At 41.4% G+C, this 14,853-nt stretch overlaps 1 protein-coding gene across 1 annotated transcript in view; it reads right to left on the bottom strand.

Annotated features, from left to right (window-relative positions):
- Positions 1-11,595, bottom strand: part of LOC129822806 (coagulation factor XIII A chain-like) — a 44,523-nt gene extending 32,928 nt beyond the window's left edge. The window contains exons 1-3 of the mRNA XM_055881229.1: positions 9,756-11,595; positions 6,919-7,104; positions 3,129-3,311 (exon numbers count right to left, since the gene is read on the bottom strand). Of these exons, the coding sequence (XP_055737204.1) occupies positions 3,129-3,311; positions 6,919-7,072 (337 nt within the window). The 5' untranslated portion in view covers positions 7,073-7,104; positions 9,756-11,595. The remainder of the gene's footprint in view (positions 1-3,128; positions 3,312-6,918; positions 7,105-9,755) is intronic.
- Positions 11,596-14,853: the final 3,258 nt, after the last annotated feature.

Here is a 14,853-nt window from a genome sequence, read left to right as displayed (position 1 = left end):
TGTTTCCACTGTACTCTTAGTATTTAATATGACATTATGTGGTAACAATCGATACTTTCTGGTACATTCTTCAAAGAATTAACCTCAGTTGGTAACAAATGGTACCAAGTAGTTATTGTTTTAATGAGCCGTGAAGAAACAAAGCAAGTAAATCAGAAGTTATTACTGTGTAATTACTGTGTTACCATGACAGTTATTTGATAAATACCTGGTCATTTTCTTTACTGTAAAATAAAGTGCTACCAAAAAAACTGTTGAGTTAACAACACATCAACCAACACAAGTCGAGGTCTGCTCAATATCACAACAACATTACAGAAGATACTGTTCGTGGTAGTCTGTGCAGAGCGACTGCAATTAAGGTGACCTGGAATGCAACAAACCATCAGTAGTGGAAAAAGTACTCAATTGTCATACTTGGGTAAAAGTAAATGCTTTACATCAAATTCCTTACATTTAACAAACTAGAAGGCAGGATTTTCTTGTTTTTTTTAATTTATGGACAACCAGGGGCACACCTCCTGTCACGCCCTGACAGTAGAGAGCTTTTTATGTCTCTATTTTGGTTTGGTCAGGGTGTGATTTGGGTGGGCATTCTATGTTTTTTCCCCTATGTTTTGTATTTCTTTGTTTTGGCCGTGTAACGGCTTTCCTCTTCCTCCTCTGAGGATGAAGAGTAACAAGGATCGGAGGACCAAAGCGCAGCATGGTAAGTGTTCATGATGAATATTTAATGGAACAAACTGAACACTGAAATACGAAAACAATAACTGAACGAACTAAACCGAAACAGTTCCGTGTGGAACATACAGACACGGAAGACAACCACCCACAAAACACAACAGAAAACAGGCTACCTAAATATGGTTCCCAATCAGAGACAATGACTAACACCTGCCTCTGATTGAGAACCAAATCAGGCCAACCGAAAAACACAACATAGAAACACAAAACATAGATTAACCACCCAACTCACGCCCTGACCATACTAAAACAAAGAAAATACAAAAGAACCAAGGTCAGAATGTGACAGGCCGGGTATGGTTCTCAATCAGGGACAGCTGACTATCGTTGTCTCTGATTGGGAACCATACTTAGGTAGCTTTTCCCTACCGATGCTTTGTGGGTAGTTGTTTTATGTCTTGTGTCTGCACCAGACAGACTGTTTTGTGTTGTTCCATTTTGTTATTTTGTCTCAGTGTTCAGTTTAAATAAATAATCATGAACACTTACCGCGCTGAGCTTTGGTCCGATCCTTCTTCAGACGACGAACGTTACACCTCCAACTCTCACACATCATTTACAAATACAGTATTTGTTTTTAGTGAGTCCATCAGAGGCAGTCGGGATGACAACAAGTTACATTGATAGGTGTGTGAAATTGACTCTATTTCTGTCCCGCCTAAGCAATCGAAATGTAACAAGTAATTTTGGCTGTCAGGGAAAATATATGGAGTAAAAAGTACTTATTTTCTTTAGGAATGTAGTGGAGTAAAAGTAAAAAGTTGTCAAAAATATAAATAGTAAAGAACAGCTACTCACAAAAAAGTACTTAAGTAGTACTTCAAAGTATTTTATACTTAGTTACTTTACACGACTGCAAACCAATAACTGCAGATGGATTACTAGGGTACCAGGGTATGCTGCTGTAGCTGCACATATGTCAATTCACATACTGTATCTTCATTCATAACACTCTCATAGTTTCAACAAGGATGATGCATGTCCAATTGCAGCATTTGTCACGACTTCTACTGAAATCGGTTCCTCTCCTTGTTCGGGCGGTGTCCGGCAGTCGACGTCACCGGTCTTCTAGCCATCGCCGATCCATATTTCATGTTCCATTTTTTTTGTCTGATCGTCACACTCACCTGGTTTCAATTCCCTAATTACATGTTGTATATGTTCCCTCTGTTTCCCCCATGTCCTTGTCGGGAATTGTTCATTGGCTAGAAGACCGGTGACGTCGACCGCCGAACACCGCCCGAACAAGGAGATGAACCGACTTTGGCAGAAGTCGTGACACCATTATTTTAGAAGTGCCTCAAAATTACCACGCAACCACTCTCTCAAATCCAATAAATCTAGGCTAAAGGATATTTAGTGTAATATTGTGCTCTCTGCTTAGTTTTTTTATGCCCTATTCTCAAAACCTTTTGAACACAGTAAACTAAGAATTTCACAGCAGATGTAAGAGGACAACACCACATTCGGGGAGGTAAAAATATATTGAGCATGAAAGCCTTTTCAAGGCATAAGTGAAAGGTAAGTCGTTTGAAGATTTTTTTAAATGGTGTCATACTTCTTAAGCAGTCGTTTTGCTGTCGTTCCTATTTTGTTTGTACTTAGTTGACATGTTGCAGTTTTGTAGCTGACACTAAAGGGCCTAGAGCTCGATACAATCCGTATTGCAGAAGTTCCGTGGTATAATACGATTTAAATTTAAAGGCAATGTTCCTGTGTTTGTGGAGACTGCATTCACAGTAAACGCTGCCATCTCAATCGGAAATTACCTTTAAATTTCAATCGCTCTATACATCGGAACTTCCGCAATATGGATTGAATCGAGCACATAGATATATTTTCAGCAATTCCCCTGTGAGTATGATGTAAGCATTCAGTATAATGTGTGAGAGACACCCTGGACACGTCCCTATTCTACACCCTTCTTCCAAAGTGTGCACTTGCACACTCTGTCATGGATTCAACAATAGTGGAAACTCCCTAAATCCATGATTGGAAGTGTGCAAGTGCACACTTGGGGAGAAGTTTGGAGAATCGGGAGGCACCCCAAGGTTACGATCAACAGATGTTACAGATGTTTAGATGGGAATATGTCAATAATGTGTTTTTCTTTCAACTTGGCACTTTTATTAATTTTCAGTTTCTGATTGGCTACAGAGGCTAAGCACAGATGACAGAGAGGAGACTAGGAGAGAAACAATTTTACTATTGAGATGCAACTTCACCACTAACACACAGCCCCTCCCATGAAAACTATTATCAATTGTTGAATACTGTAATTCATACATCACCATCATTGAAGTCAAGCAATGGATGTAATGACATTTTTAACCAGCAGAAAGGAATGTACACTACATTGGTGGAAATGTGTAAAAACGTCTTACCAATGTAAAACTCAACCTGGAATGTGTCACTGGGATTTACGGGCTGGTTGAACTGAAGGGTCATCTGAAACTCTTGGGCCCTGCGGACGATGAGAATGTTGTTTTTGCCTTCGTACAAGTGACAGTGGTGGTCGCTCTTGTTCTCATTTTGCATCATGTCCACTCTCACACATTCCAGGGTGGCTGCAAATAAGGAGATCACAAGCAAAATAATGATGTTTAGACAACCAGGTAACAAACGTAAAATATTTGGGGTTAAACTTTTTGGGTAAAAAGGGTGCTTTTCAGGATGTCAGGGTCTGAGTGTGAAGTCAAAATGGGAGCAAGGATTTCTGCTGACCACTTCGACCGAGCAGAGTTGGCACACAATAAACCTGTGGGCCTATACAGCAAATTCTCCATTGATACAAAAAATAAGAAATGAACACAGAGTGTTCAATCAACTGAAACAGTTGAGTCTGTGGACCTATAGACACCAGAACAGTGTTAAATAAATACACTGCTTAGTGTAAAGCCTTATTCAAGCCTTTCCCAGAGTGCCTTGCTTTTCAAGTAAATTGGAGATTTATAACACCCATGACTGTATTTGTTAGTGACAGAGATATGATTGTTGCATTCATCCAGTTTATGTCATACACTTAGAAAAAAGGGTTCCAAAATAGTCATTTGTGGAGGGATAGGGTTCTACCAAGACCCTTTAACATCATAGGACAGTTTTTGGAAGGAAGGGTTCTTTGATTGTTCTTTGGAAGGCCAGAAGGATTCTACATAAAACCATATATGATATTAACCAGCATGCTTTTTTGCAGGAATATTTTCAAAATTGTTTGTTTTACTATAATGTGTTTTTGCATACACATTCATTGGTTGATACATTTTATGCTACACAAAATAAATTACATACAGTTCTCTAAACTAATCCAATCTGTTAGTAATTGGATGTATTTCAACCGTTACTGAGATGGTTGTTCCAGTTTAGGTGATTAAGGAAGGCGGTTTTAGGAAGAATCTTTGTGTGATAAAATGGTTATTGGTAGAACCCTTCATTGAGGGTTCAAGGTAGAACCATCTACGGGGGGTTCTTTGAAGAACCCTACATAGAGGGTTCTAGATAGAACCCTTTACAACATATTCAATACAGCACCAAAAAGGGTCACCCTTTGGGGACAAATCGAAGAACCCTGTATGGTTCTACTTAGCACCTTTTTTTGTAAGTGAGATCCAAAGTGAATTAGTAATTTTTTCATTTATTATGTAACACAATAACATATGTTCTTCATAAGGCCTTATTTTGAGGGCTTAGTTTTACCATAATACAGCTATTGATGTTACATTTGATACCGAAGCTCAGAGGCATGTGTCAAAATTGCTAAGAAGTTTACTTCGAAGCAGTGTGCCAGTGCCTCTGTCACTTTATCAGAAGCATGTGATCAATTATGTCCAAAGCTTTGATTTGTCGAACAACCACCTGATTGGTTTGGTATTAGTTTCAGTAGAAGACAAAAAGACTACCTTGCGCAAACGCTACGGCAGCGTTTCGCAAACTCGGTCCTAGGTACTCCAAGGGGTGCTTGTTTTGGTTTTTGCCTCAGCACCACACATGATTCAAATAATCAAAGCATGATGATGATGATGATGAATTCATTATTTGAATCAGCTGTGTAGTGCTAAGGCAAATAACTAAACGTGCACTCCTAGTGCTCCCTAGGACTGAGTTTGGGAAGTCATCAATAATTTCCCAGCATGCTCTATTGCAGGTAGATTTTTTTTATAATTGTTTGTTTTAATATCTACGTTTGTGCATGTGAATTGATTGATTGATTAATCTTGTGCTACACAAAGATACATAGCATACAGTTTTCTAAACTAATCATAACGATTAATTTGATTTTTCACTCGTAACAGAAATGTTTGTTGCAGTTGAAAGATTTTAGGTAGCCTCCACACAATGTTCTGGCACTCATTCTGAATGAAGGTTGTAAGTGAATAAAAAAATCTGTTACTTATTATTGCTTATTCTAACTATACATCGCTTTGCTAGCCAGCATAATGTGATTTGCAGGAAGTGTTGTAAAATTCTAGTAACTTTCCCAAAACTCCCAGGTTTCCAGAAACCCTGGTTGGAAGTTTCCTGGAAACAGAAAAACCAAAATCCTTCAAAAACAAATGTTGAAACCCTACTTGCAGACCTGATGTGGCCTGAGGTATGAACTGGGATACAATAATGCACTTATAACTAAAGATACAAAGGATGACCTTACAGTGTACCACTACAGTGACAAGTGTTTGTACCCCTTTAGGAACAAATCCAAATCTGAAACTCATGGTTTACAGTAGTGATGGGGAAACAAAGCTTCTTGAAGCATTGAGGCTTTCCAGCCAATTGTGTTGAAAATGCGTTCATTACTAGATTCTTTCATCAACACAGTGTAGGCTAGTGGCACCTGCTCACTGTAGCCATGTCAGGTGGTTGTTCGACAAAACAAAGTTCCAGACGTCATTGGTCACATTTTTCTGCTAAAATGATACAGGCATCGGCAAACTGCTTCTAAGGTAACTGTTTTGCAATTTCGACGCATGCTCCAGAGCGCCAGTATCAAACATAACATCACTAGTTTACAGGCCAAATCAAACATGAAAATCACATTATGCTAATTTACAAGGTTATGTGTAATTCCTATTGGAATTCAGACAGTGCATGATTAACCAACTCTTCAAATGTGTATCATCTGCAACTAGTATTCAGAATGACTTGAAGAATTGTCAAGATATATTTACAAGACTAACTAAACCAACTAAATTGGAACAACCATTTCAGTATTGGGTGCAATAAATCCAAGTAACATATTGTATTACTTTAGAAAATGTTTGTAATTTATATTTCAGTAGCATAAGATGAATGAATTAATCAATCAATCATGCACAAACATAGATACTGAAAAAAACAATAAAAAAAGTCTACCTGCAATAGAGCATGCTGGGAAATATTATAATGACGTGCATGGTTATGAGTTTCAGGCCCCTGTATTAGGACAAAACTAGGCCCTCAAAATAAAGCCTTTTGAAATACATAATCGTATAATCTTATATATATATATATATTAATCGTAAAATATTTGCTTAGGATCTCACTTGGTGGATGAATGCAACAACCATCTATCTGCCTCCTGAGTGGTGCTGCATATCAGTGCTAGAGGTATCACTACAGACCCTGGTTTGATTCCAGGCTGAATCACAACTGGCCATGATTGGGAGTCCCATAGGGCGGCGCACAATTGTCCCAGCGTCGTCCAGGTTAGGGTTGGGTGGGGGTAGGGTGTCATTGTATATAAGAATTTGTTCTTAACTGACTTGCCTAGTTAAATAAAGGTTAAATAAAACAAATAAAAAATGCAGTCATGGATGGTAACTCTACAGTTTACTCGGAAGACAAGGCACTCTGGGAAATATTTGAATAAGACTATACACTAAGCAGTTTCTTAATTTAACACTTTTCGGTGTCTATATGGGTCCACAGACTCTGGTATCAGTGTTGATTTAACACTCTTAGTGTTAATTACTCTTTTTTTAACACTGAAGAATTTGCTGTGTTATGTGTGTTGATCTCATTTATGATAGACGGCCAAGGACTGGGGTAAGAAATGGTGATGCACATTTTTTGGTGAATGATGAATTACTTACTGATTACAGAGAATGAACTAGTTCTCTCTCTTTTTCTCTCTCGTACACTCGCACACACGCACGCACACACAAACACATACTTCCAACACGTATTCTATTTATCTTGTACCGTCACTGGAGGGGCCATGGGGAATTGGCACAGCCTCCCCAAAGTGATCAAATTTGGGAAGACTGTGGTCATCTTGCTCAGCGTTGGAGCTACAGATGGGGCTTTCCAGGCGCCCAAGGAAGTTGGTCCCGAAACAACGTGCAGAGGAAGACATGTTGAAAGCAGGGGTCAACAGTTTTCGCTGTTCTGTAGATCAAAAAAAGATTTTAAAAAGTCGTCAAGGAGATATGTACTGTATTTACAAGCAGAAAATGCTTGTATCTATAATAATTGCATAACATATTGCAACCAGGGCCGCACCCAGGACCTGGAAAATGTTTTCGAAATTAACAAATCGGAACTCAGTCGGGTTCTCAACTACAAATCAAATCTAATTTTATTCATCCCCTGCTTCGTAAACGACAGGTGTAGACTAACAGTGAAGTGCTTACTCACAGGAACTTTACTGTTGAGAGTTAGAATAGCAGAATTCACAAGGTGCAATTTCAAAACTTGGTAGTGCATCAATTAACCCATGTCAGTCAAAATGTTTTAGATTGGTATATTAGTCTACTGCTAGGTACATTTGTAGTAATCCTGGCCATATTGCCGACCGGGCTGTGCCCAGAGTACCTGACCTCCAGGGGGCCCCCGTTGATTTTGTTAGTCACTCTCACATTTAGATATCATATCAACATGGCATAAGTCATGGAAAAAACGATATACATATACACAAGAATTCGTCAAAATGCATTGAAATATTTCAGGATGGACAATAATCTGAAACCACTGGTACAGCCACATCAATATGCATGAGCTAACATGATACATCACTGATTTGAAGTTATCAACAGCTCGGTTTCCATCCAATTGGCGACAGATTTTCATAGGAATATTCTAAAATCCGCATAAAAACCATATGCGCAATTTCCAACATGGTGTATTTCCATCAAATTGACTTGTTGCAGATAAAAGACTTAGCATGCTGATGTAGTGTACATAAAAATGACTTAAGGGGTTGAATTCCCATGTATCACATTTTCAACTCTACTGTTGGTTTTGTCATGAAAAATGACCACTCTGGTCTTGTCACGTGTGTTCTAGTCAACAGTTTATAGATACAGTGCGGGTAAAGCCTACATGATGAGATTATTATGGACACAACAGCAAGATCATCCTTTATTTCATCTGTAGCCTAATAAACTGCAAGCTTTCACAAGTTGTAGTGGGAGGACATCACAATATAAGGTACTAGGAGGTAACTATCCCCCTGGGGTAACCCCCCCCCCCCCCCCTGTAATTTACATTAAGACCACCAAATTATTTTGGTGTCAGATGTCACCATATTATTTACTCAACACCTTCCCTGGCTGCAACTGCTCTTGCTCAATAACAACAAAAATGTTGAGATATTTCAACAAAATTATTTTGTGGTAAATTGATCAAATTGTTTACTTTTTTTTTTTTTAAGTTCTATATATATTCCAATGAAGTTAGATCTATAATTTAGAGAGAACATTTTTGATAATTTTTGATTAAAGTAGTGATGTGTTGGATGAGCGTGTTGTTGGCAACTCACAAAAATGGCAACATTTTTCAAGACTATTTTGTCCTCTGGTGAGTACTATCATCAAAACAAATGAATCCTACTTTTTTAACAGGCTAAGGGCGATTTATCTATTTGACAATCGTTCCATTCAACTCAAATAATGTTTTTCCTCATTTACCATGGTAAATTTACTGTGGTAATTTACCCCACGTGTACTTTCCAAGTTATCTAATCCATTAATTACAGTTTGTCTTTAAAAAGTATAGTCATTTCTTATTAAGATCAGGGGGAAATATGCCTGCACTTTAAACATTTGAAATGTGTAACTAAATCAAGTAATAGTGATGAGTTATATAATCTATCATTTTTATCAAATGAAAATGTAGGCTAATAAAGTTATTTCAAATGGAACACATGTATTATTTTGTCATTTAAGATGAAACGATTGTATAAAGTATAGTCCTATTACTCCTATATACCTATTTTACATTCATCAGCCTTACGGTTTTCGATGCTCCTGATAGGTTGATATTTCATTGGAGGCGGAAATAGAGAGCATAGACAAGGAAAGTTGCAGCTGTCTGGTATCAACGTAAAATCAGCTTAATCCCTGGTTTATTCGTATGGGTTTTTCGTTGCAATCAAGTTTATTTTAGCAAGCAGGTGCACGTAAACTCCTGTTAGTATCGGTTTAAGAAGACCAGTATGTGAAGTTCTGTCTTCGTTCCAATCCAGCCTTAATGACTGCAGTGATTATAATGTTATTATTGCCAGCTAGAGCAGTATAGGCTCAGTATTCAGGAAATAAATAAATGTGCCTTAACTGTTTGCTATATTTATTAAACATTGTTAGGTCGTTAAAAAAAGGCTTAACAGTTTATAAGCTCCTTATAAATCCTTTATACATCCTTTGTAACATAAAACTTTATGTAAAGTGTTACTCTTCTGAAAGAAAATAGACTGTCAAGGAAACCATGATGGAGAGCTTGAACACAGCATGTCAATATCGTGAATGGCAAATATTGATACTTCTCTCCTTCAAGAATATGCAATCAAGTTGTTCAAGTGATCCAGCTACATAACAAAAATCCATATCCAGCCATACATCTTTGGTCGCAAATTAGATTTACAAGCACATTTCAGTCACAAAATAGCGCCAGTTTCCTAGACAGCGTTTAAGCATAGTCCTTGACTCAAAAGCATGCCTAGCGGGGAATTTCCTTTGACATATATTTTTTGTCCAGAACTAGGATTCATCTGTGTCCAGGAAACAGACCCACAAAGTATTGAGAAGAGAATTCCTACTCACCTTCAAAAGCTCAGGTAGAGATGCAGTTGGAGGAAGAGTCACGCCAACAGATGTCAAGTGAATGTCGCCCATGTGTTTATATAGACCATCGAGTTCCCCTTCCAAAACCTGCCCCTGTCAGTGCCCACTCTCATCCTGTGTCATTTAGGGGAAGTCCAAGAAAAACGTTGCTGACAGGAGATTTTTGAGATGAGGGTGTACTGACCTTATTAAAAACTATTTTGAATTCATAATTCTGTCTTTCATAAGATTTGTTTCACTTCAAATATAAATGTTTTATCAAGAGTATGGAGGTCACAAAGGACATGAATTGAACTGAATAAACCTTATTAGGTTACACTTTATTTGGATAGTCTAATCTACAGATACTAAACTACCAAATGCAACTGAGTTACAACAGCTGGCTCCAGTTATGGCTAGCTTTAGGGTTAGAGATAGCAGTGTTAAGGTTAGGGTTGGTGGAAAGTTAGTTGAAATATTGACAATTAGTTGAACACTTACAGTACTAAACATCTACAAACCATCTATTTGGGACTATTTAAATCATTACCAATTATTAAGCTCTATGATTAACCAATGAATCAAAGTACATGCACAAACAGATATTGAAACAAAGCAATAGAGCATGCTGGGAAATGGCATAATGAAGGGTGTGATATTGGTTCAAAGTGATCTGTATGAGTTATTTTTTTTTAAGGATAACATATTTGCTTACGATCTCACTTGGTGAAGTTTATAGGACCATAAATTGATAAATGCAACAACCAGGTCTCTGTACTAAACAGGCATAGATGGTAACTGTACAATTTACTCGAAAGGCACTCTGGGAAATATTTGAACAAGGCTTTACACTAAGCGGTATATTAATGAAACACTGTTCTGTTGTCTATATGGGTCGACAGATTCAACACTTTAAGTGTTGATTTAACACCCAGTGTTCATTTCTTTTTTTAACACTGGAGAATATGCTGTGTAGGTTTTGGGTTACTAGTAGATAGAGTAAATTGTATACTAATTGTCACGATCGTGTGGAGGATTGACGGACCAAAACGCAGCTTTAGGAAAATAAGCCATCTCCTTTTTATTTAAGAAGAAGGCAAACGAAACAAACACACTTACGAAATAAACAAAACAAGAAAACGATCGTGAAGCTAAATAACGATGTGCACACACTGGCTACAAACGTATCACATAGACAAATACCCACAACTAATGAGAGCCTATGGCTACCCTAAATAAGGCTCCCAATCAGAGACAACCGAAATCAGCTGTCTCTAATTGGGAACTCATTCGGGTAACCATAGACTCTCCTAGAATACTAACCACCATAGACAATACTAGACATCTACACTCAACACAAAACCATACACTACAACCCATAACCCCTTTACCAAATAAACACCCAAAACCAACAAAACATAAACATTCCCCATGTCACACCCTGACCTAACTAAAATAATAAAGAAAACAAAGAATAATAAGGCCAGGGCGTGACATAACCCCCCCCTTGAGGCGCGAACTCCGGGCGCACCATACACAGTCTAGGGGAGGGTCTGGGTGGGCTCCCCTCCACGGTGGCGGCTCCGGCTCTGGTCGTAGTCCCCACGTCACCACAGTACCTAACCACCTCCTAGGCTTCCTCCAAACGACCCCCCCTCCACATTAACCCCATTGCATTCAGGAGGAGTTCCGGACTAAGGGACAGCTCCGGACTAAGAACCAGTACCAGGGTCAGGGGCAGTACCAGGGTAAGGGGCAGTACCAGGGTAAGGGGCAGCACCAGGGTAAGGGGCAGCACCAGGGTAAGGGGCAGCACCAGGGTAAGGGGCAGCACCAGGGTAAGGGGCAGCTCCAGGGTAAGGGGCAGCTCCAGTGTAAGGGGCAGCTCCGGACTGAGGGACTGCAGCTCCGGACTGAGGGACTGCAGCTCCGGACTGAGGGACGGCCCATGGCTGGCTGACGGATCTGGCTGCTCATGGCTGGCTGACGGATCTGGCTGCTCATGGCTGGCTGACGGATCTGGCTGCTCATGGCTGGCTGACGGATCTGGCTGCTCATGGCTAGCTGACGGATCTGGCTGCTCATGGCTAGCTGACGGATCTGGCTGCTCATGGCTAGCTGACGGATCTGGCTGCTCATGGCTAGCTGACGGATCTGGCTGCTCATGGCTAGCTGACGGATCTGGCTGCTCATGGCTAGCTGACGGATCTGGCTGCTCATGGCTAGCTGACGGATCTGGCTGCTCATGGCTAGCTGACGGATCTGGCTGCTCATGGCTAGCTGACGGATCTGGCTGCTCATGGCTAGCTGACGGATCTGGCTGCTCATGGCTAGCTGACGGATCTGGCTGCTCATGGCTAGCTGACGGATCTGGCTGCTCATGGCTAGCTGACGGATCTGGCTGCTCATGGCTGGCTGACTGATCTGGCTGCTCATGGCTGGCTGACTGATCTGGCTGCTCCTGTATGGTTGGCGGCTCTGGCAGATCCTGTCTGGTTGGCGGCTCTGGCAGATCCTGTCTGACGGACGGCTCTGGCAGATCCTGTCTGGCTGGCGGCTCTAGCGGCTCCTGTCTGGCTGGCGGCTCTAGCGGCTCCTGTCTGGCTGGCGGCTCTAGCGGCTCCTGTCTGGCTGGCGGCTCTAGCGGCTCCTGTCTGGCTGGCGGCTCTAGCGGCTCCTGTCTGGCGGACGGCTCAGTGGGCTCATGGCAGACGGGCGGCTTTGCAGGCTCATGGCAGACGGGCGGCTTTGCAGGCTCATGGCAGACGGATGGCTCAGATGGCGCTGGGGAGACGGATGGCTCAGATGGCGCTGGGGAGACGGATGGCTCAGATGGCGCTTGGCAGACGGGCAGTTCAGTCATTGCAGTGCAGACGGCAGACTCCTGCCGGCTGAGGCGCACTGTAGGCCTGGTGCGTGGTGCCGGGACTGGTGGCACCGGGCTGGAGACACGCATCTCAGGGCTAGTGCGGGGAGCAGCAACAGGACGCACAGGACTCTGGGGACACACAGGAGGCTTGATGCGTGGTTTAGACACTGGTGGTAAAGGGCTGGAGACACGCACCATATAGCTAGTGCGTGGAGGAGGCACTGGTGGTACTGGATTGGGGCGGGGAGGTGGCGCCGGAAATACCGGACCGTGCAGGCGTACTGGCTCCCTTGAACGCCGAGCCTGCCCAACCTTACCTGGTTCTATGCTCCCCGTCGCCTGACCAGTGCGGGGAGGTGGAATAACCCGCACCGGCCTATGTAGGCGAACCGGGGACACCATGCGTAAGGCTGGTGCCATGTACGCCGGACCGAGGAGACGCACTGGTGACCAGATGCGTTGGGCCGGCTTCATGACATATGGCTCAACGCTCAGTCTAGCCCGGCCGATACGTGGAGCTGCAATGTACCGAACCGGGCTATGCACGCGTACAGGAGACACCATGCGCTCTACTGCGTAACACGGTGTCTGCCCGTACTCCCGCTCTCCACGGTAAGTACAGGGAGTAGGCGCAGGTTTCCTACCTGACTTCGCCACCCTCCCTTTAAGGCCCCCCCCAAGAAATTTTTGGGGTGTACTCACGGGTCTCCAGCCTTGTCTCCGTGCTGCCTCCTCATATCGCCTCCTCTCTGCTTTCGCTGCCTCCAGCTCAGCTTTGGGACGGCGATATTCTCCCGGCTGTGCCCATGGATCTTCTTCCAATTCGTCCTCCCAACTCCAGAGATCCTGTGTAGGTAGGTCCTGTTGCCGCCTTCCATGCCGCTTGGTCCTATGGTGAGTAGTTCTGTCACGATCGTGTGGAGGATTGACGGACCAAAACGCAGCTTTAGGAAAATAAGCCATCTCCTTTTTATTTAAGAAGAAGGCAAACGAAACAAACACACTTACGAAATAAACAAAACAAGAAAACGATCGTGAAGCTAAATAACGATGTGCACACACTGGCTACAAACGTATCACATAGACAAATACCCACAACTAATGAGAGCCTATGGCTACCCTAAATAAGGCTCCCAATCAGAGACAACCGAAATCAGCTGTCTCTAATTGGGAACTCATTCGGGTAACCATAGACTCTCCTAGAATACTAACCACCATAGACAATACTAGACATCTACACTCAACACAAAACCATACACTACAACCCATAACCCCTTTACCAAATAAACACCCAAAACCAACAAAACATAAACATTCCCCATGTCACACCCTGACCTAACTAAAATAATAAAGAAAACAAAGAATAATAAGGCCAGGGCGTGACACTAATCTTTCATATGGATCATTTTGAATGATTTAAAGAAAAATCCGCAATTTGGGCCCGAGTTAGGGGAGAGGGGGTCCCTTACAGGAAAAACACATGATTTCACATGTGGAAAATCTTAGCTTTATATAATACACTCAAGAAAAACGATTATATTTATCATAGTGATAGAGAGTAACATTTAAACAGAATAATATCCCCAACAAACAGTAGACAGCTATTCAGAAAACCTTCAAATTGCTGAAATAAGTCAATTAAATCCATGTTGAGAAAATAGTCAGATCAACTGATAACTAAAATAGAAGTGCAGATGGCTCTTTTGCTAAATGCAGATATGTATTATAGGTAATGAGAACAGAGGACCTCTGTGAATGGGACAGACTTTGTGGCACAGCAGAAAGATCATCATACCCCTAATGCAGAGGCTGTGTGTTCAAACTGCTGTTGGGGTCAAATGGAAATGTCACTACTAACTGATCAAATTAAATCATATTGTCATTGATTAAAGATTTTTACACTATTTTAGCTGAACAGATGCTAAATCCATTTTTTAGACTATTTTATACGAACAGTTGCGAAATCCATTTTTGGACAAATAAATGAATAACACATTTTCTGCTGTAAGGACAGTAGGCTGTCATATTGATTAGCTTAAAGACATGCCTACACTTTACCTAGCAAATGAAAATAAGTTGTGTGTAGACTACAAACCCAGGTATTGTAGAACAAGGAGAATAAACATATTATGTACAACTTCAGCTGTCCCAGAACTGGAATGGCATTCTATTATATCTATATGATCTATTCTAAGGATTTGTCTGTCTAACCACACACTGACATGTACA

Source organism: Salvelinus fontinalis, chromosome 25, assembly GCF_029448725.1.
Source record: "Salvelinus fontinalis isolate EN_2023a chromosome 25, ASM2944872v1, whole genome shotgun sequence".
Lineage (NCBI taxonomy): Eukaryota > Metazoa > Chordata > Actinopteri > Salmoniformes > Salmonidae > Salvelinus > Salvelinus fontinalis.
This window is presented reverse-complemented; position numbering and strand designations above follow the sequence as displayed.